The sequence below is a fragment of the Manis pentadactyla genome, chromosome X (assembly GCF_030020395.1).
Source record: "Manis pentadactyla isolate mManPen7 chromosome X, mManPen7.hap1, whole genome shotgun sequence".
In the NCBI taxonomy this organism is placed as follows: Eukaryota; Metazoa; Chordata; class Mammalia; order Pholidota; family Manidae; genus Manis; species Manis pentadactyla.
The window spans coordinates 25,791,810-25,815,073 of record NC_080038.1 but is presented as its reverse complement, the minus strand read 5'-3'; the positions used below and the strand labels follow the sequence as shown (position 1 = coordinate 25,815,073).

At 38.2% G+C, this 23,264-nt stretch overlaps 1 protein-coding gene across 6 annotated transcripts in view; it reads left to right on the top strand.

Annotated features, from left to right (window-relative positions):
- The window catches only part of DMD (dystrophin), a 2,193,636-nt gene that overhangs the window by 1,497,104 nt on the left and 673,268 nt on the right, over positions 1-23,264 (top strand). For all 6 annotated transcript variants that reach the window (XM_036917975.2, XM_057495970.1, XM_057495969.1 and 3 more), the window contains 2 exons: positions 4,411-4,512; positions 14,418-14,526. In XM_036917975.2, coding sequence (XP_036773870.2) covers positions 4,411-4,512; positions 14,418-14,526 — 211 coding nt within the window. The remainder of the gene's footprint in view (positions 1-4,410; positions 4,513-14,417; positions 14,527-23,264) is intronic.

The following is a 23,264-nucleotide window of genomic DNA, read 5'->3' as shown; positions in this document are numbered from 1 at the left end:
ATGAACTGAAAGACCTATACTCTGAAAACTGTAAGACGCTCTTCAGAAAAATTAAATAAGATACCAATAAATGAAATACATCCCTTGTTCATGAATAGAAAGAATTAATATTGTCAAAATGGCCATCCTGCCTAAGCAATCTACAGATTCAATGCAATCCCCATCAAAATATCAATGGCATTCTTCAACGAACTAGAGCAAATATTTGTAAAATTCATATGGAAGCACAAAAGACCCCGAATAGCCAAAGCAATCCTGAGAAGGAAGAATAAAGCTGGGGGGGATCTCACTCCCCAACTTCAAGGTCTACTACAAAGCCACAGTAATCAAGACAATTTGGTACTGATACAAGAACAGACCTCTAGACCAATGGAAGAGACTAGAGATCCCAGATATAAACCCAAGCATGTATGGTCAGTTAATATACAATAAAATAAAGGAGCCATGGATATACAATGGAGAAATGAGAGCCTCTTCAACAACTGGTGTTGGCAAAAGTGGACAGGTACATGCAAGAGAATGAAACTAGATTATTGTGTAACCCCATACACAAAAGTAAACTCAGAATTGATCAGAGACCTGAATGTAAGTCGTGAAACCATAAAACTCTTAGAAGAAAACATAGGCAAAACTGTCTTGAATATAAACATGAGGAACTTTTTCCTGAATGATCCCCTCAATCAAGGGAAACAAAATAAAAAATGAACAAGTGGAACTACATCAAGCTAAAAATCTTCTGTATAGCAAAAGACACCATCAGCAGAACAATAAGGCATCCTACAGTATGGGAGACTATATTTGTATATGACATATCTGATAAGGGGTTAACCACCAAAATATATAAAAAACTCATATGCCTTGACAACCAGAAAGCAAATAACCCTATTAAAAAATGGGCAGAGGATATGATCAGACATTTTCACAGAGAAGAAATTCAGATGGCCAACAGGCACATGAAAAGATGCCCCACATTGCTAATTATCAGGGAAATGCAAATTAAAACCACAATGAGATATCACCTCACACCAGTTAGGATGGCCAACATAGAAAAGACTAGGAACAAGGAACGCTGGTGAGGATGTGGAGAACGGGGAACCCTCCTACACTACTGGTGGAAATGTAAACTAGTTCAACCATTGTGGAAAGCAATATGGAGGTTCCTCAAAATTTTAAAAACAGAAATAACATTTGACCCAGGAATTCCACTCCCAGGAATTTACCTGAAGAAAACAATGATGCAAAACTGAAGGAACAAAGTAGCAGCAGATTTACAGACTTCAAGGAGGAACTAGTGGGTACCAAAGGGGAGAGGTGGGGATGTTGGTTGGGGAGGGAGGGATTAGGGGATTGTCGGGTATCATGATTGGCGCACATATTGTATGTGGGGTCACAGGGAAGACAGTATAGCTCAGAGAAGACAAATAGGGACTCTATGGCATCTTACTACACTGATGGACAGTTACTGCAATAGGGTATGGGGGAGGGAATTGATAATAACGGTGAATGTAATAAGCACATTGTTTTTCTTGTAAAACCTTCATAAGAGTATATATCAATGATACCTCAATAATAAATATATATATGGCTGCCAGTTTTAGCGTGCACACAAATACACACGCTATCCATATCGGAGAAAGAGATGAAGCAGGTTTCGTGGTCCACACTTCCTGGTTATAATCTCAGCTCTGGCATTTGTAAACTATGTGATCTTGGACAATTGACGAAATCTCCCTCCATTTCAGCATCTGTAAAATTCGATAATACCCTATTCTATTTGGAGTATGAGTAAAAAAATGAATGAAACACAGAGTGTTTGACACAGTCAACTAGTTTGTTAGTGTTATTCCAGCAGTTATTATCAGTATAGCAGTTTGTTGACATTTTCAGCACAGCTAAGGATTTTAGCAGAGTTTCCTTATCTTTCCACAGTCATGGGGTTTGGCTGCAGTTGTTTGCTTTTCAGTTTTTTCTATGTCATGTTTAATTGCATAGAGCAATATCAAAAATTTTAAATTGATTTCACACATACTTCCATTTTTTTAGGATGACTATCAGCTTCTTTTAGTGTATTTTTCTCATATTCACTTAAGAAAAATATACTAAAGACTATTTTAAGTGAATTTAATTGAATTTACTACAGTTGACCCTTTGAGCAATGATATTTAGCCCTGAATAACTGCCCAATCTTTCAACTAATAAATCCATAGTGCAAATAAATGTAGTGAGGTAAATTGTAGAAATTTATCTTCAAAATGGCCTTTCTAAAATGATTTATCAAAGGTGCATGCAATTAGAGATTTGGTTCTCCAAAAACATTGCCAAGGAGAAGTAACCACAAAGAATTGAGAGCTGAACATGACTTTTCTCACCCATTGCTCTATTTCTGTAGGATCAAGGGTAAATTCATGGAGTACTTAACTTTCATTATTTCACTGAAAGTTGGAGAGATGACAGTACAGTGATAAAAGGATGTGCTACTAGGAAGCATTTCTATAAAGGGAAATGATGTGACTTTGCAATGCTCATTCATCAGTGGATTAAATCTAGGGCTAATTTGGTGACTTGGAGAGGGAATATTTTACGTTTTGCAGGTGTAAAATATGGACATTTCACATGAGGCCACCTTTTCCTCAGTCCATCTAGCAAGCACCTCCTTAGAACCCAGAGCTCATAGTAATATCTGGGCTTCCCTACTGCCAGCCCTGCTGCTGTTTCTGTTCATTTGCCAATGAAAATTTCATGAATAAAAATGTGTGCGTTCATTTCCTAAGGGAAAATTCCTTGTAATCGCAAGTGCAGTCTCCAAACCCTATTTACCAGTGTCTTCTGAATGGTAGCACCAATGCTTTGCAATGTTTGGAACTATTTATTTGCTATTGAAGACTAGGGGCAGGCAGAAAAAAGCATTAGTGTTAATCACTTAGCTGCATACCTGTAATACTGGTAAAATTATTGACTGACTGTGGTCATTTTCTGAAGGTATGGTATCATTTACACTGAGTACCCTTATAAACAATTTTAAAGGAGGGAAGAAATACCCCACCCTCAGAGAGTACACTCTGAATTTCAGTGTGTTAGAATTTCGTGCAATTTTTTAAATCACTTATAGAAGTTTTTATCCTAAACAGTAAATTAATATTTTGGGGATTAGTTTCTGTCATAATTATCGTAAAAGTTTGTGTGTATTTTGCACACATGCCCATTCATGGACAGGGCTAATCTTAATGTTATGAAGGCTTTCACCAAAATGGCTACCTCCCACTGGTCTTTATTATAATAACAACTGAAGAAATAATCCCACTCAAGAGCATATACTCAGCACCCATAAGTTGCAAGTGCCATGTGAGGTTAGAGTGGTTTAGGTTCAGAGGACTCCCTGCTCTGATGGTGAGAGACAGAACAGGTACATACACAGTATGTAAAGGGAGCAGTGGAATGAAGACACATACACACAGCAGTGCTGGGAGGCTACAGGGTAGGAGAGGGAGGAAGAGAGATATGGGTTAATCAGGAGTTGCTATCTGGGGAAGATTGCCGAAGCCCTAACTGATGATGCCTGACATAGATTAATCGATACTCCATCCTAGTGTTTTAACAAGTGTTCCATCCAAAAAGTCTTCTGTAATATTTAACTTCACTTCCTTCAGCCTCAATTTATGCACATCTCTTTTGTTCTCTCTTCAAGAGATCTATACAGAAGCCCCTGAGACAGCATTTTTTATTCATATCTCTAAAGAGGTGTTTGTTTTGGTTTGTTTTTGGTTTTGTTTTTCGTTTTGTGGTTTTCGTGATAATGCTTCAGTTGTCTCTAGACTAAGGAACAAACATGTTTTTCAAAATAATGTAATCATTCCTCAGAAGACCTATTTAATTTGACTACTTAATAATGAATAAGTCTTGATACTGTGCTTTTAGTGTTTACTTTTTGGAGAGAAACTTAATAATTTCACAGTGATGTGGCATGAATTAAGTTTCTATTTTGAAACGAAATTCAGGATCCAAAGCCCAAAAGAGAATCCGTTAAAATAGGAAGTGTGTAAAGTACATTGAACATGAGGGTTAACCAGATTTTTGAAGCTAACAATTGTTTTTATCCATATGAATCATATTTGCAAATCATACTTCTTGCACTCTACTTTTTTGAAAAGTAGAAAGTTAGTGTCTGGGTTTCTATTTAATAGGGTTATGATACAATTCAAGAAGGTTTTGAATAATTTTTTTAAACTTCATGTGTTTCAGAAAGACCTGTATTTCTTTTCTCTGCACTAAAAGCTACTTTTTGTGTGCCCCATATGTACCATGCAGAAATTGATCTGCAATACATGTGGAGTCTCCAAGGGTATATTTAAATTTAGTAATTTTATTGCTAACTGTGAAGTTAATCTGCACTGTATGTGTTCTTTTCCCCAGGAAACTGAAGTAGCAGTTCAAGCTAAACAGCCAGATGTAGAAGGGATTTTGTCTAAAGGGCAGCGTTTGTACAAAGAACAACCAGCCACTCAGCCAGCGAAGGTAATGAAGCAACCGCTAGCAATATCCATTACCTCATAATGGGTTATGCTTCCCTTGTTGTACATTTGCCATTGACGTGGTCTATTTATAATCAATGGAATAACTTGTTAAGAAATATTGGCCATCCCACAGTAGCAGAGTCAGAGCTCTCTTTTTGATCAACATATCCTATTTATATATTGTGATCTGAAGGCTATTAATGAGTCATTACATTAAAGGACTCATTTCTGTCCTGGTGTGCTGCCATCAGTACAAGAAGCAGTCCCACCTTCAAGGTAGATTAAATTCTTTGAGGCTTTACTGCTTTGTTTGCCAGCCTTGATGCTTTTCATTTTGTTTGGCTGAATTCAAATCAAGCTACTGCATCATACTGTCTCCAACAGCTGTAAAAAAATCCCAGAATGGTCCCTTTCCTCTTATGAAAGAGGAAAATAGGCATTCGGGCCTCGACACTTTATTGGGTTAAGAATTTTTAGTGAGATGTCACATAATTGCTTGTCTTTGGGGTAAAAAATGCTGCTCTGGGAGAAAACTTTCTACTTCTCTCCTTTCCCTGTGTATGTTTTGAAGTTGAAGACACATTTGTTCATAAGCTATTACATGAGGAGAGAAGTGGAAATCCATCTCAGTTTTGAATAAAAGAGCTAATCAATGGTTTCCATTTGCAAATGAGAATCCAGTGATAAATAGACATCAGGTATAAGTTACTTTATTTTCTGTACCTGACCAAATTCTCAGGGCTCCCATTATGCTGAAGGTTCCTGAGAGCCTGTAATGGTGGCTGTTTATTGATCAGTTGTGGTTTCTCTAGCTAATGTTGTAGGTTGAGATTTAGTGAGCCTCACCCTCCTGTTTAAAAGTATTCTAAAACAGTGCAGGTCAATAACCTCATTATATGGAACTGGTTTGTCCTTGCAAACAGCATCACCATGACTTAGACTCTGTCTGTAAGGTCACCGCTTTCGCTTGGCCCATGCTTCGTTTCTAGAAGATTGTTCTCCTTACAGTTTACAAGGGGCTTTTCCTTAGGTAAATTTGAAATTTTCTTCTAAACATAATGTCCAAACACTAGATGCTGAAAGGCAGATTTCTCTGTAGGTATCAATAGACCTTTCTTTTTTTTTTTTTTGCAGGAATACATTGCCCCCACTCCTAACACCAACAACAAAACAATATATATCCAGTTCCAACCCTGACATGATAATTTTCATAATGTAATAATGTGTTCTGTATTTAGACTGAAGAGATAGAGAAGGTACTGAAAGCAACAAATTTCAGAATTTATTTAGATGCACTGAAGAAAGCCAGTCCTCAAGCAGACACCTTTCTTGATTAACAGAGTGACTCTCATAACAAGCAATGAAGTGGATAAATGGACCATTTTGTAGGTTCACTCTGTCTACTCTTGTTTGGTCTTCAAAGACTTTATGCAGGGTTTGACACAGTTATTACAGAATACAAAGGTGCATTTAAATTGGCTTGTACTTTTGTGCCTTTGTTAAAAATGGAAAATTCTTAATTGAAAGTGAATGAGGTACAATGGAATATTATTCAGCCATTAAAAGAAAGAAATCTTGCTATTGGTGACAGCATGGTTGAACCTAGACAGTATTGTGCTAAATGAAATAAGCCAGGAAAAGAAATACAAATACCATATGATTTCACTTACATGTGGAATCTAAAAAAACAAAGCAAAACAAAACAGAAATAGACCCATAAATGCTGAGAAGGGACTGGTGGTTGCCATGGGGGAAGGGTTATGGTGGGTGGATGAAATAGGTGAAGCTGATAAAGAGGCACAAAATCCCCATCATAATATAAATTCGAGAGATTAAAATACAGCATGGAGAATATAGTTAATAGTTCTGTAACGTCTTTCTGTGTTGACAGATAGTAAGTATACTAGTTGGGTGAGCATTTATTATAAAAAAGAGAAAGTGAAAAAGAAAATATTTGTTTTCATTGTATGTCAACAATCTAAGCAGCTGACACTAATTTATCACACCACCACCCACACCCTCAACTCCTGGGCCACAGAACTGGCACCTTCCATGTCTAAGTATATCTGCTTTCTACTGCCCCATTAGTGATGTAAAAGGAGAATTACCTTTCTGAAATAAAAGAGCCCAGGGATGTGAACTTGCCTTCTCTTTTCACATCCCTTGAAACCGTGTTTTAGGATGGACAGTCTTCTCTCCTCTTTGCTTCCCCTCCTTCCCATTTCCTCTCAAATGAGCTCATTTGGGAGAAGCAGAACTTAGGTGAAAACTTATTCCTGTTCTACTGCTTATCCCTTGCATTTGGAGTAGAGTCAACATACCAGGTTGATAGTGGCAAAAGGGCAAGATTGATTTGGGAGATTGCAGGGTGGGAGAAAGAGTTGATTTCACATGCCTGAAACCTTAGCAGCTCAACAGTGACCTCGTAGTTCAGAACGTGGAACCCAGCAATATAAAGCAGCAAGCTGTGGGGACTGTTCAAATCTCTGTGAATCGAAAACCTTATTTTGAAATGATTTTTTTCTGAACAGCAAGCCATTACACTGGTAGTACATAAACAAGGCCTGTTTTCAGCTTAGATTTCATATATCAAAATTTAAAAATTGTGCCATTTCTAATGCCTTTCCTCCTTAACTTACAGGTTTATCATCCCTTATAGAAGGGAAACAGGCCTAAGTAGCCTGCAGTACACCTTTATGAAAGAAGTTTGGTTTTGGTTTGTGGGAGACATATATTTGGAAACTATAACAGTTATGAAGAAAAAAGTGATATTGTTAAGAAAGAAAATGGAAATCCCTTAAGGTTGTGTATGTAAGATCCAGTATTTAAGTGGATAATTAGCATGTCCACTGCTTGCAGACATTCTAATTAAGGACACATCAGAGAATTACTCTATTTCTTAGGAAATCAACTGTCTATTGGTAACTCCACATTGTGCAGCAGACAGCCTGTCTGTTCAGCTCCTACGCTCACCTACAAGCTGAGTCCTGTGCAGGAGCCGGGCTCATCCCTGTTCAGTATTTTTTTCCTATTTTTTGTTTTCACTTCATCAACTTCTCTAAGATTTGTTTGATTTTCAGAGGTGGTAAATTTTTCTTTTTTTGTCATCCTTGACCAACTTCTTCCTTATTTTCTTTGAGGACTTCTAAGGGTCAAATATATAGTATGAAATAGTTCTACTAATAACAAAAATTTAGCACTAGATCTGTGATGCAGAATTACTGGAAAAATCTTAAAATAATATGATTGAGGAACTGAGCATCTCTGTTTTGCTTTCCATCTCTCTCTCTCTCTCTCTCTCTCTCTCTCTCTCTCTCTCTCTCTCTCTCCCCCCCCCCTACACACACGCATGCACGCACACACACCTATTTTTATTTCATTTGATTTGTGTACTATTCAGAACTGTTGATGATTGGATGCATAGGTTAGATACATTGTTTAACATTTTGCTTAAGTTAAACCTCTGGTAACAATATTTCACGATGATGTGGTTGATGTAACCATTTTCAGTATGTTCCATTTTCCACCACAGACTAATGACCAGGTCCTCAATAGCACCCAATTTAGTGGTTAAAAAGCAGAAAAAGAACTGTCATCAGTAACATAACATTGACAGCTACAAAAGTATATAATCCATGTGTTATTTCGTTATTAAAATTTTTTAACTCTCTTGAAATTAAGAAGACATTTTCTTCTATTCATGTTCTTTTACATACCTTGGAACACTACTCTTTCTGTGAAAAAATTTCAAAAGCATGTATGTATCCTGAAATACTTCTATTACTTCTATATGAACTGAGCATTAATGGAACTTTAAATGTCTTGGTTACTTGCTGAAGTGATAAGATGAAACCAGCTGGTTTGCTTTGCTACTTTTTTAAAGTATCAAAAACAATCTTGCTAACGTGAACTGAATAATATATTTTATTACTGCTCTTGAATTCTTTTTAAATATACCAGAAAAAGTAAAGTGTTAGGAACCTTCTGTATTTAGCTAAAGGGTTCTACCCCAACCTTTAACACAAAATAATTGCTGTAGACACATGGTCAAGAGGGCAGTTATAATCTTCCAGGCATCATTTCCTCAGATATAAGCTGCAAAATGACAGCATGATTAGTCATTTTCAATTATAGTCAATCATAACCAACAATGTTTTATTTTCCCAGCTGTTTCGTTGTTAATTAACTAGATTATGTTTTTTTTTCTCCCAACGAGTTTGTTCTGCTGCCAACATCAACATTTTAACATTTTCAAGAACCTCCTTAGGGTTTATATTCTTGCCTGATAATTTTTAATATATTGCTCACAACAGATGTGCATCTGAAGATTTATATACGGTAAAGCAGGTCGAGTGGTATCTTGGTCAAAATGTTGCCCCATTAAATATTACAATTATAACAGTATTTGGATTTTACAAATCGTCTATGAGACATATGATCTCATTTACCTTGTGTAACTTGTTTTGTAACATCAGAAATCAATAGAGAGATAACAGACATAAGTTTGTCCTGACAAATGAACAGATCAATTTCGACTGACTCATTTGGTGGGCATAATGTCCATGTCAGTGGAAAATGCTGGGAGAAGAATTATAGAAAGAGAGTAACATTAGAGAGAGTTTATAATATACTAATACATGAGTAGCAGAATTTCATTTTTTTAAAAAATACAAGTTAGCTTTACAATGAGAAAAAAGACTGTTAGAGGTTGAATAAATATTAATCACATATGCTTGCATATAAGGTGATATAAGAAGATGTATATTTATGGAGATTCCCCACTTTCCCATTGAGAAGATACAAATTATAATAGATTTTTTAGCAACTTATAGACATAAACATTTAGGTATGTTGATGAGCTTGCCAATGCCTAAGTATATTTCATTTCTTAATTGAACATCACTTCCATATTTGAAATCTCACATTGTATTAAGTAACACTAATTAGAAATACTGCTCTTGCCACATTTATATTTTATGAAACAAGTTCATTCACTCTCTTCATATGTATACTCCAGAATTCTAGAGCTCGCCATTATGTTCTTTGCAATATGGCATTGCTGGAATTCCAGTATGATGTTAAAGCTTTCTATCCAAAGATTACTGGGAATATACCTATAATCCAAAAGTTAGGATTATTTAGTTTACTGTAGCAAGGGAGAAAGCTCCCCAAAGAGACTGTGGACCATTCAGTAAGGGTGTTGAAAAGAACTGCCTACAGGGTTCAGCTGGCTGGGTGATTCTAAAGAAGAATTAGGGAAGTGGAAGCCATTTCTGGATTAGATGCTGTCAAGAATCAGTCAATGTGGTGACCAAATATCTTTAACAATTTTCATATGGAAGCTGAGGGGATGAAAGCACGGCAGAGCTGTCACTGTTAAAGAAATAGCAGTGTCCCACATCAGTCATTTTTGTGGTGGCAGAGTGGCCTTGTCTGTGCCTCATTCCAAACATGGCCCTGGGGTGCCTTGTCTCTGTCTACTTTATTTTCTGTGACTCTTTTTTTATGTTCAAAAAAACTGAGACCATCATGCCTAGCTATCTGCCAATTACCGGAAGAGCTTTCACTTCCTCAGTGTTATCACTGGAAGGTTTATCCCCCCCTCGCTGCCCGTTTACAAAATATTTGGAGAGATGATCTTTTCATTTTTCTTAGATATGTGTTCTTTATCAACCCATCAGAATAACTTATTGTTTTGGGGTTTTTTTTTTTAACTGTCCTCAAAAGACTTTACAATAGCCTTTACCACTGGTAAGTGTAAGGTTTTACTTTAGGAATAATTGCTAATGGTTTATTAACTTTCTTTACTGACTTTTTTTTTAATTAACCAATTCTGTCAGATGACTTCTGTAAGCATCCTAAATTCATACCTCTTGAGATTATCTGAGGCGAGTCTGCAGCTTTGTTGTTCCCGATAAAACAGTGGAGACAGAAGAAGCCTACGGGCTCTAATATCAGCTCACTCCTTCCTGAAGAAATATTTTGGGGAAAAGTCTCAATTTAGGCTTACTTAGTAACTTATGCTGAAACTGGGCAACCATTTTAGAGATTTGAATTTCACCTCTGGTCCTCAGTTGTATTAACTGAATTTATAGAGACAGATGTTTCAGTTACAATATTCATGTGCATGCCTGTGTATATACAGTGGTAGGTGGATTGATTTATTCACCTAGCAGATATTAATTGCATGCCAAACATTGCCACAAGAGAAAAATACAAGATTTTTAAATTTTGAAAACCCCAAACTCAGAATTTAAAACTATTCCATTGAAAATTAAAAAGCGATATTCAGAAATGATGTTTTCTTGTAATTCATTTCAGCATTTGAGAAAGAAGAAATTTCACATTGTTTAATATAATTGTCTTAACATTTAATGACTATTTCAAAAGAAAATTACATACTAAGAAAAATAACGCTCTACTACGAATGTCCCCTAGAATGAAACAAAGTTTGCCATTTTTCAAAACTGATCTCAGAGTTTCTCGCTTTGGAGAAAAATACAAATCCATTCTGATAAGTGTTGAGCTCCTGTGAGGAAAGCCTGGCACCTGCAAGTCACTTAGGACGTTCAGAGTTTTAAAATTCTGGAAATCTAATTAAGAACAGAACTTGCTAACTATTATCCCACTGATTTTATATTTAAAGATGTTGGAATTTAGGCATATATTTGATTCCCTTAAATTTGGTGAAAGATGACTAACATGATTAGCATAATGTTACTTTTTATAGTTTTTATTGAGAACTGTTTCAAGTTTATTACATGAAGAATGCTGCATTAGTCGCCGCAGCCAAGCAGTTTGTGCTACCTGGAAGAACTTTACAACTTAATAGAAAACGGGAGAGAATAGAAAATAAGGACACATGCCAGAGCACCAAAAAGCAAAACCAAACCAAAGTAAAAAGAACTTCCCATAATATATAAATAATGAAGTTCAACTCTAAAGTGCACCAGATACTTGAAGAAGTTGCCAAGAGTGTTTTTGTGATCAGCAAAATCAAAACCTATAGCCACTCAGTGGGATGTTATTTGCTAATAATTATGAAAGATTAGGAATATACAATTCTGAGCATATTGCGTTTTGACACTTTGAAATAACCTTAGATGTTTGTGGTACGTTGCGGGTACTGCTTAATTTTCAAAATCCCTACATTTGGAATTATGGTAATATCTCATTTCCCCATCTGGAAATAACAGTGGGCAAGATAACTTTTGAATAAATTAAAAGGCTGTTCAGAGTTCACATATTAATAAAAGGAAATTGAATATATAAACATGTTATTTTCAGGATAACCAAAACCTGGTCCTTTAAGCATCGGAATACTTTCATTTTAACTATTTTAATGAAAACTTTTATTGGCTATCTTCTGTTTTGCTTCATTAAGCAGTGCATAATAACTAACCAACAATTTTATAGCACTTTACAGTTCACAGAGTTCTTTTCATATAAAGTGTCTAATTTAGTTTCTGCAACAAACTGAGTTAGGTGGTAGTGTTATGTCCATTTTTTAAGGATGATAAATCTGAGTGACCTATCTGATTTGCCAACGATCTCACAACCAGTCATGATGAGTTAGGATTGAAATCCAAGACTCCTGATTCTAAAACACAGTGTAATTTAAACTTTTCTTAATTTTCAAGCGTGTCATTGTGAGCATCAACTATCATTCTGTTTAATAACACAATGATGCATGTGGAATACAAAGTTCAGTACAAATCACCCTTCTTCTGTTCAGAGCCAGATGAAGTAGTTAATTTGCTTTTAGAAGCCAGGTTGTGATATAAATATGTACTTTTAAATATTAGAATCAAACTCTCTATGAGAAGAAAGTGGAACCTAAGCCAACCTTAGGAACAGCAAACTCCCATCTCTCCTTGCCCGCTCACTCGGGGGCCAGATGCTAACTGAATGGAAGAGTGGGCAGATTCCAGCAGTGTTTAAATCAGTGTCTAATTTCTCTCGCTCTTTCTGTCAACCTGTGTCTCTCTCTTGCACATACAGGTGACTTCATAAAAGTTAAATGATGTAGGATGATACTTCATCATATGTTGCACTGTTTCCTGTCAACAAATGACCAATATCACTATACTTGCTAGTTACCTGTTTTTATGTTTATTATCTCCTTCCTATTATCTATTTCTACTTTTTGTTATCAGCATGGTTACTTCTAGTTGCTCTTTAATATTCTGTCCTTGTGAAGTCACTGCAACTTCTCAGGGGAATCATGAAACCAAATATATACATTAATCCAGTAGCCCTTTCTAATATTTAATTCTCGGTGTTTAGCTCCGATATCGGAATAGAAAAATATCTTCCAAGTGCCATTTCAATGGTACTTTTCCTCACTAATCAGAAGAATTTTTTGTTTGCTTTTGGATTCAAGCCTTATGTTTTAATAAAGAGTTATATTCATTGATGTGCTAGGAAGTGAAGAATTTTTGTTTTAGTATTTATTCCGTTGGCAGCTTTTATCAAGTTGAGTTCCACAAGAGAATTAAGTCCTATAGAAAATGATTTAAGGGCTTATTTTTTAATTTCTGTCAGGATGGTATATACCCAGTCCATCATAGATGCTTAGGTAACTCATTAGGTCTAACGGATACCTTAGGCTTTGGTCCTGGACAATCGGTATTAGCATCAACTGGAAAATTGTTAGAAATGCTAATTATTGGACCCTACCCAAGGCCTTCTGAATCTACAACTTTGGGGCTGGGACCCAGCACTCAGTGGTTTAATAGGGCCTCCTAGTGATTCTGATAATCCCAAAGTATGAGAACCACTGCTCCAGGGCATTAGGATTAATCTCCCCCTCTCCCTAATCCGTTGAGAAGGTTTGCCTTAAGACCTTAGAGTCCCCTCCTTCAGCCAGTGGAAAGGGAAGAAAGGGTGGAGAAACCTCATTCATTTTTTAAAAGCCTCAGCCCAGAACTGACAGATATTATGTACATTTACAGTAGAATGCACACATTCTACTGGTGATAAATAATCATATGGCTACCCTGTGATGTATCTACTCATGAGGGCCTACTGTCAAATTTTCAGGCATTTTGTGAGCCACTTGACACAACTTGGTAACTTAAAATTGGCTATGGCGAGAGTATTTACACCATAGAAATTGGTGAGCACTAAAATCAGGGGGGTGGGTTTTTCTTGTCACCCCCCAGAGAGCCAGTTGTTAAACATATACCAGCAGCATATACACGTTTGGCTGACTCTACTGGGAGTTCTGAAGCTGAAATGGCCCTTCAAAATTGTCCTTCTTTGAGCTAAATTCTCTGATCTCTTATACCATTACCTTGGTCTGTCATTGAATCAGCGCTGCCCTGGAAAGGGCATGCCCTTGGCCAAGGCAGCTCTGTGACTGAGACAGTCTCTGAAAGGAATGACAACTGAAGGATGTGTACTGACATCTTTCCCACCATCTGGGACATGAGTCCTCCCTTGAAGTGGCATACCACCATGTGTACCACAGCCCTTCCCTCCAAGAGATTCTAATAAAATTGATCTGGGTGAGCCAGGACATGAGGGTATTTTTAATGTTCTCTGGATAATTTTCATATGCAGCCACCCTAGATACTGCTTAAAAGAATCAAGCCAGTTGCTGAGGTGAGAGTGTTTTTTTGTTTATTTGTTTTGGTCTTCATTAATGTTTGCACTCTACTTGTAAATGAAATTGTGCCTGGAGCAACAACCTGTGTGTAGCAAAAAATCTATAAATATGTATAGGGTGGTTGGCTAAAATAATTATAATCCCTTTCAATGGAATTCAACCCAGAAAAATTAATTTAGAAGTAAAATACAATAGAAATGCAATAATGTATTCACAAAATGAATTAATAACCTCATGAATTAAGTTAGCTTCAAGATGCTAATCAAATAAATAACATGTATGCTTTTCTATTAAAGAGGAAATTAGAAGATCTGAGCTCTGAGTGGAAGGCGGTAACCAATTTACTTCAAGAGCTGAGGGCAAAGCAGCCTGGCCCAGCTCCTGGACTGACCACGGCTGGAGCCCGTAAGTATCCTGGATCACATTCTCTTCGGCTGTAATCATTTGTTCAAAAGCACAACACCGAGGTGATCTCTGGCTGAAAAGGAAATTTTGTCGCAGTTTTGAAAATGGGAATAGACCTTGGTATTATTTAGTATGCAAAATGTTTCAGAGTAGGTTCGTTGGAAATGGATTCTGGTTTGGAGCATTGGTTGATAAAGGTACACTGGGGTGTGTTCTCCTGAGATAAAAACTATCACGCAGAAAGGTATATGGGGGTGGACAGCAGGAGAAGCTGATGGATGATTCAGTTGCCACAGAGGCGACAGCCAGTTCCACAGAGCCTTAGCACCTGGGCTGGCTTGGCAGAGCTGACCTGAATTGCAGGGAGAGGACCTGGCCTTGGTATTCCTGAACCAGCCAGTCAGTGTCCATGTGCTGCCCACTTGGAGGAGAGGGAGACCTTAGCAGAGTTTTCTGGAGCCAAAGGCAATTCCTAGTAAGCAACACCATCAACAACCAATACTCCACTAAGTGCATGAGGATTACATCTCAAGGAAGCCTGTATCGTTTAGGTAACATTCTGCAACTATGCCCGTACACATCCCTGAAAGCACAGAAACATACACAAGCCCCCTAACACCTCCCCCATCCCAATGTGAAAACAGTTTTAAGAGCTCTTCCATTCTGAGTTCAAGAAAAAAAAAATGGACCGTGACTAACACAAGCAGACTTTGGGGAGGAATGTTTCTTCATTTAGCTAGTTTTCACTTTTCTTTTTACTGCGTATTTTCAGTCTATTTTATTTCACTTTCTATTCATTTGTTAGTAGAAGGCATAAAATCTCATGACAATGTTAATGCTGGCTTTGAATCTCAGGGGAAAGAAGCCAGAAAACTTCTTTGCTGTACCAATTTTATAATTTGGCAGAACCAAAGACATCTTTGGTTTGGGTTTTGTTTTTTGGTTTTTTTGGTTTTGTTTTTTTTGCCTGTCTACTTGTCGAAGATCTAATGATTGAAGCATGAAAGCATGGTGACTGGTTCTTCAAGTAAGGTTGATTTTTTATTTTATATCAAGTAGAACTACAGTGCACTGGAAAGATCACAGCCAGAGAAGCACATTGATAGTTCAATGGAAGGCATAAATATTGCTTGGGTTAAAAGTGGCCTACCTTCTGGGGAAAGTGTGTCTCATGTGCCCCCTCGGGTTTCTGAGCAGTCATCAGAATCAGATTTAATCATGCTGGAGACTTGAAGAAGATGTGCAAACTTTCCTTTCTTTTTGTCAATCTGGGACACTAAAATTGTTGTCTCAGAGCTTATGTTCAAGTAATTGTATCAGGTTTCTTTCTTTTTATGACCTGTAATTTTTGGTTCCCTCACATATGCATTGTTTATCCCTATGTAATCATATTTTGGTCTTTGTTCTCTAGCTTTCTGTGGTATGTTCAGCCTCAGACTCCCTAAAGAGATTGGGTTCCAATGATTTGTTTATAAGTTTGTTGACCTCTGGAGATAATTATGGGTTTATGTCCCTATTTAGGCTCCTTTACATATGGTAGAAGTTCCAAAACCAGGTCACAGAAATCCCTTTAACTTGTGAAGTACCTAAGTGTAATAATAATGTTTCCAATGGAAATACATTCAAAGTTCCGGTTTTGATTTCCAGCAGCATGTATAATCCATGTACTTAATAAATATTTATTGAGGAACTTTTATGTACTGGGCATAATACTAGGTGCTCAGCATGTAGCACAGAATAAGATATGGACCCTTCTTTCATGAAACATTATACTCTGATTGGAAGAGAAGGATCATGAGCCAATAAAGAAGAAAATAGATAACTATCTCAATATTCAGTGCTATGGAGTGTAGTCCAGAGACTGATGTCAAATGGGCATCTTTGAGAAATGCATAATCTTTGGCCCCACCTGAACCCAATGGATCAGAATCTGCATTTTAATAGGATCCGCAAGTGATTCATGTGCACGCTGAAGTGCAGGAAACACAGTTAAGAAGGACAAGAAAGCAGGGTGAAAGGGAAAAGGAGCAGGAATGAGGACATGATTGTATTTTGTTCAGGGAAGCTTTTCTATTAACATTTAAGACCATCAAAAAGCTGGTGCAAGTGAGGAAATGAGCCATGTGTGTATATGGGGGACAGTGTTCCAGGCAGAGAGAGAACAGCTAGAGCAGAGGCCTTGAGGTGGAGCACGATGGAGGAATATGAAGGAGCCCAAAGAGACCAGTACAGAGAGCTGAGGACATGCACCGGAGCAGTGGGTGACAGCATCTTTCCGATCACCTGCCTACTTCCTTCTCCCCCATCTGAGTCTGGGGATGCCCTCAGCTCTCCGCCCTGGTGATAGCTGGCTAATTGGGGCCAGAGCTGAAGAAAGGAAGGAGAGAGGAGTTTTCTCAAAGGCAGGGGCTTTTCATCCCCTATAGCAAACTGACAGAGAGCTAGGCATAAAGTATAAAAATCTTCAATGTACAAATGTTGAAGGAAAAGAATCAGTGGGGAGTCCAGTAGATCCAGAGCCACTTTCATTCAAACAAAACGTTCTTTTTTCTCATTGTACTCCTATTGTGTAGCTACTTTTACATATATATGTGTGTATATATATATATATATATATATATCTTTACCCTCAAAATAATTTCAAAGTACATGGTTGTGTACCTCTTTTTTAAGGTAAGGATTTCAAGAGTTGGAGGAGAAATAGCTAGATTACAGCCACACAGCTGGGAAGAAAAAGAAGAAAAAGAGCCAGGATTCTAATCCAAGTGTGTCAGGCTCCAAAGCCTGTGTTGTGTTGTGTTTTGTTTTGTTTTGCTGTGCCTTGCACTATCTTTCTGTCCAAGAACCTAGTGGAAAGTCTAGATACGGAGGCAGCTAGCCTGTAGTTAGTGTTACTTAACTCAATCTTGGATGTATGGGGATTTCTGTGTCTTTCCTACTTAAGAAGTAAGAAGTCATTTTACTTTATCTGAATTTATTAGAACCATAGATCTCTGAACCTAGAATAATCTTTAAAATCATCTGGTTGAATATTCTTATTTTATAGGTATGGAAACTGAGGCCCAAGGGGCTTTGAAAAAAACAGTAAACCAAGCTCCTTTATGGCTGCATACTTAAATTATATGATGAGGTGGTCTTGCCTTAGCTGTATAAATTATTTCAACTTGCAGGACAAATAAGCATGCTGAAAAAAACCTTCTTTGCAATTGCTGTTGCTTGGATACCAGAGTGTATCAGTTATCTATCTCTGCGCAAAAACACCCTAAATGTAATGCCTTAAAACAAGAGTTATTTACTTGCTCATGAGTCTGTGAATCTGCAGTTTGGGCTGTGATTAGCTGAATAGTTATTCCAAAAGTTTTGCATGGGTCGTCCATGAGCATTCAGCCATCTAGCAAATCAATAGGACTTAGATGGCCACAAATGATCTCACTGAGATATCTGACAGCTGGCTGTTGGTTGGAGAACCTTGTTCTTCACAAGACCTCTCATCCTCCAGCAGGCTAGACTGGGCTTTCATTATATGGCATTTTCAGGGCAGTGTTTCAACAGGGTAAGAGTGAAAGCTACAAAGACCTCTTGACACCTAGATTCTGGAATTCATATGACATCGTTTCTGTGACATTCTGTTAGTCAAAGCAAGTTGTAAGGCTAGCCCAGATTCAAGGAAAGACAGTGTTTGTTCTGAGCTCCTGGGCAGGGGCAGGGGCAAGGGAAGGAGTTGTTCCCCGGTGTAATCTGAAACCAGCCCCTATATGTGGAGGGTAGAGAGAAGCTGAAGAAAGAGGCAGGCTACTCTGATTGATAGGTGCAGGTTTAACAGGCAAGGGAACTTACCTAGGAGACTGTCCTTGGGTGGCTGTAAGGCTAATAGAACCTCCCTCCGCCACCAGAATCTTAAAATTTATGTAGAGGCCTTAACTGGGCTCAGACACATATGCCATCCAGATGGTCTCAGTAGCACATCACTATCTCAAGACTATTTCCTTGGGCAACATCTGGGAGCAGGGAAAGCAAGGGGAACCCACATTCAAAGGACAGGGAAAGAGGTGAGGAGCCTCTGATTGCCAGAGTCCAGCTCACTAGTCACCTGGAAGTCACATCCTCTCAGTGATCTCCCCCAACAAACAGATTTCATCTCTTGAAGGGGAGGAGCTGCAATGGCATTGCAAAGGGGTGTGCACACAGGCATGGGAGGATCTACTGGGGCTATCTTTCCACTAAATCACTACATTGGGGAAAAGGGGGAAAGCAGAGATGAAAGTGTCCATCCATACCCAGTGTCCTCTGTCCGGTTCTCAAACTTTACCCTATGTTAAAATCACCCATTTCTTATTGAGGTACAGATTGTTGGGCTTCAGCCTTTTCAAAATCAGAATTTCTAATTCAGTACATCTGGGATAAGGCCTGAGAATGTGCATCTCTAAAAGGTCCCCAGATGGTCCTGCCACTGCACTTTGAGAAGTAGTGCCATTGGTCTATGGTGGGGAAGGAGTCCTTCCCTACTCCTGCATGCAACAGCTCATGGAATTTGAGTAAGATCCCGGGCTGTTGATGCCAAGGGGAGCTCCCTGTTATTTCATCACCACCACCCATATCCCCACCCCACATCCCCCAAGGACTTTGTAGTTTAGAAGTTCAAGTAGATGGGCAGCACACTCAGTCCAGGCAGTATTTGCCTGTAAGAGCAGCTCAGAGACCTGTAGGGAGAATACCATGATTACATGAAACTCCCTAGAGAATCCCAGACACATTTAGGTAGACAGGACCTGTACATGGGACTGAAGGCCTGCATGGCAGATGGAGGCAAAGAGCCAGCAAATCTGCTTGTAAATGTCAGTGTGAATCCTTTCTTTTCCACAAGCTGCTGGGCCTGGGAACATTCACATTCCACAATACCCAATTTAGCAATTTTGAAAGAAATTGCGTATAGAACATATTTAATGTGAAGGCTCCAAATCAGGATATTGGAGTTCTTCAAATGTCCCAGGGTAATAACTATGAGATGAATGACTACTGTATACGTAGACACACAGAAGTGGCAGTTAATAGAGGTTTCTAGTTGATTAAACACTGGTAAAACCATCTCTTCCTGTAATTAATTTTGGAGAGAGCAAGTCTCAAGTGTAATTAGGAAAGTGCTGCACTGTAGGTCAAAAAGCCTAAATTCTCATCTCTCTTATGCTACCAACTAGATGAGAAATCAACACACTCTTTTTTTAAAGAGCCAGATAGTAAATATTTTTAGCTTTCTGGGTCATGCAGTCAATTTGTTACTGTATACCAAAAGCAGCCGTAGAAATTTATTTATGTACTAGAGAAATTTCTAGAAATTTCTAGCCATAGTACATTTATTTATGTACTAGAGAAAATACATAAATAAATGAGCATGGCTGTGTTCCAATAGCACTTTATTTACAGAAACAGGGAAGGGTCAGGTGGGTCAAATTTGGCCCTTAATGCCCTACCCACATCCCCTCAGCACCAGTCCTTTCTGTAAACCCTGAGGCTACCAAATGCAAGTACCTGTGACTGTGTCCAGGCCCTTTCTATGGCCACAGGAGAAGCTCACCCACTTGCAGAGCAGGTTGGAAGTGCTGGGAAGGAAATATCCCTGGATCAGCACTCATCCACTTATGCCCAGGGGCTGATGGATAAATAGCCCATCTTCTTCATTTCTTGGGTAGGACAACTCCTAGGTATGTTCCACACCACAGGTCTCCAGTGGGTTATGTCACACTTACCCACAGTGATAACCTGCTTACTAGCATGCCCGGCTTAGACTTCCTTCCCATGTCTCTTCACTCCCTGCTCTTTACCAAAGCTGCCTGGTATCATCTACCAACCAAACTACTTGTATGCAAATCCTTGTCTTAGGGTCTACTTCTGGGTGAACCTAAATTAATACAGCAGGCCTTAGAATCAGTGCCACGCTTGCACCTTTTTAATGAGTTGTGATTTGCATTTTACCAATGAGAAAAACAGAGGTTAGAAAGATTAAATAAATTGTCCAAGGTTACAAAGCTGGTAAGTGGTAGAGTGGGTATTCAATGATAGATCTCTGTGATTCCAAAACGTATGCTATTAATCAGAACACCATAGCTCAGTGGTTTATTTCTCTTCATTTGAATTTCTGAAGGCTACGCTTAGATATCAAACACTCACACGGAAAGTTAGACATTTATTTGAACTTCACTCACCTCTCTGGAGTTGAATAGAGCATTTCCAAGGCTCTTTCAATAATACTTTAAATATCTAGGCAATTTGATAAAAGCATTAGGTTAACTGGAGCTTAAATATAATCTTGGCATACTACTATTCTTTGTTTGATTTAAATTGCAAGACAACGATGAACTTACGGTGAAAATGGACTTCATTCATCTGCGATGATCATGCGAGAAGGAAGGAAGCTGCCAACTAGTTCTCACATTCTTATTCCCATTTTGGGTCCCATCATTCACAAAAGGGTGCCTCATACCCTTTCCCCTATCAGCTGTGTCTCCCAGTGTTAACTCTGCTTCAGCTGAACCTTTAGGATCAGGCACAGAGGTTCAGTGGAGCTGAGTCCTTCTCTGCCTCATTAACGGATGGGCACCTAGGACAGAGCTCTGCCATCCTCAGCTTTATATTTAAAACCTCTAAACCTTAAAAGCTTCTTCAATGGCTAATATACTAGGAATAAGACTTTACTAAAAAATGTAAAGTTCCCTAGTCAATTGTAATAAGGGGAGAAGAGATGAATTTTAATCCCTCCCCAAGATATTTCAAAGCCCTGAGTAACTACAGAGGCACTCCAACCCTTGGCAGCAGTAAATAAATACAAAGATTGCTAAAATCATATTTGTATGCATCAGTGAGGTGAGGGTACTTGAAATATAATGAGGTGTGTCGCACTACACATAGGGCAGTGACGACAGTAAACCCTGCCTGGGGAGGTCTCGGTGTTCACATTGATCAGAAAGAAGTCTTTCCATGCAGGCAGTGGGAGCTCCTGGTCCCAAGCCAAGGTCTTTAACAACATCCTCTGCTTGACAGGGTGGATACAGCAGTTCTGTCATTGTTAATATCCAAGACAGTGATATATGGAGAAAACTAGAGTATTCAGGTATTAATTATCCATTTGGTGGGGATGAAATTCCCTTGGTTCTCACTCTCTTAACCTTTTGGCAGTTTTATTTCCTGGTTACCATCTCCGGTTAGGGCCATGCTTTGGGACCAGGACTGGCAAAAGAGAAGCTCTAATAAGGTAATTTCTAATGCCTGTTGGACTCATTCCTAGAAGTTTCAGAGAGAGACAGAGACAGAGAGAGAGTGTGTATGTGTATGTTGGAGGAGGAGGAGAATAACATCAATGGTTTTATAAAGTATTCTCACTGGAAGATTTTTCATTTATTCATATCGTGCATTTTAATAGAAATAAAGGGTTCACTATAATAAAAGTATCTTAGCCTTCTTATATTATTTAACTCCCTCCAAAAAAGGACCTTTGCTGAAAATCACTATAGAGTATATAATAATGTCGAATTTCTTCTCAAACTATTATCAAGGGGAAATTAGAATTATTTAAACATACTCATGAGAATAGGCACCTCACAGCCCACAAAAGTAAGATTTCTCCATGTATTCCTAATATTTCCTAAAGTTTTGCTGAATCATTTTGAAATTGAGTAAAATTTTACCCTCAAAGAAAGAAGATCCCTAAAGGATATTGTAGCAGTTTGCACTTACATTGTACATGTGTAAGACTGTGATTTGAAAGGTCTTTAAGAGGTCACTCAATCTTGTCTAGAGTTCTCACTATCTTTAAGAAAGGCTCTCTCTCAGAAGCGATCTTAAGAAGGTTAACTGCCTACTCGCTTACTAAAAATTCAAGAGTAGGTGGAATTCCACCACTGCTATTATAGTGAAGATAGTCTTTCAACCGCCTAACCCAAGTTCCAGTTATTGTCTAAATTATTTTTGGGGTAGGAAAAGAACATTGCCACTCACACATTTAGACATTCTTTGAAGTCTGTTAATCTCCCTTCAGACTTTCCTTTTCTAGCATAAATCAGGTGAGTACCCATGCCTATCCACAAAAAATCTGTCTCTTAAATGTATAAACATCTCTGTGCCCCCCACCCCCTACCCTTCCAAGTGTGTTTACCATATTGTTTTTTTCTGTGGTGGCTCCAGTGTGGCTGGAGCACAGTAAATGAAGTGGAGAGCCATTAAGAGATGACGTTAAATGAAGTAGAGCTTTAAAAACCTTTAGGATGACTTTGACTTTGTGTCAGATGAAGTCCTAAGGGAGGCAATTTGAGATGATCTGGCCATATGTTTTGGCAAACATTTTCTGAATGTATTAAGAATAAACTGTAAGGAAAAGAGTAGAGTAGAAGCAAGAGAATACCAATTAGACTAATGCAAGAATTTAGGTGAGAAATGATGGTAAGTGTGCTCCAGAGTAGGGACAATGTAAGTAATGAGAGATGGTTAGATTCTGGATGTGTCTTGAAGTTAGAGCCAACAGAATTCATTGACATTTTTTGATAGGAGAAAATATGATGAGGTTGTTAGCCTGAGCAAATTGTAAGAATGGTGCTGTCATTTACTGAGTTAGGGAAGACGGTAGGAGGTACAGAGTGGTAGGAGGCAACAGAAAAAAATCTTTGCTTTATACGTATGAATTTCTGTATGCCTGGTAGTTATCCGGCTGGAGATGTAGCATAGGTAAAGGGATATATGACCTGGAGGCT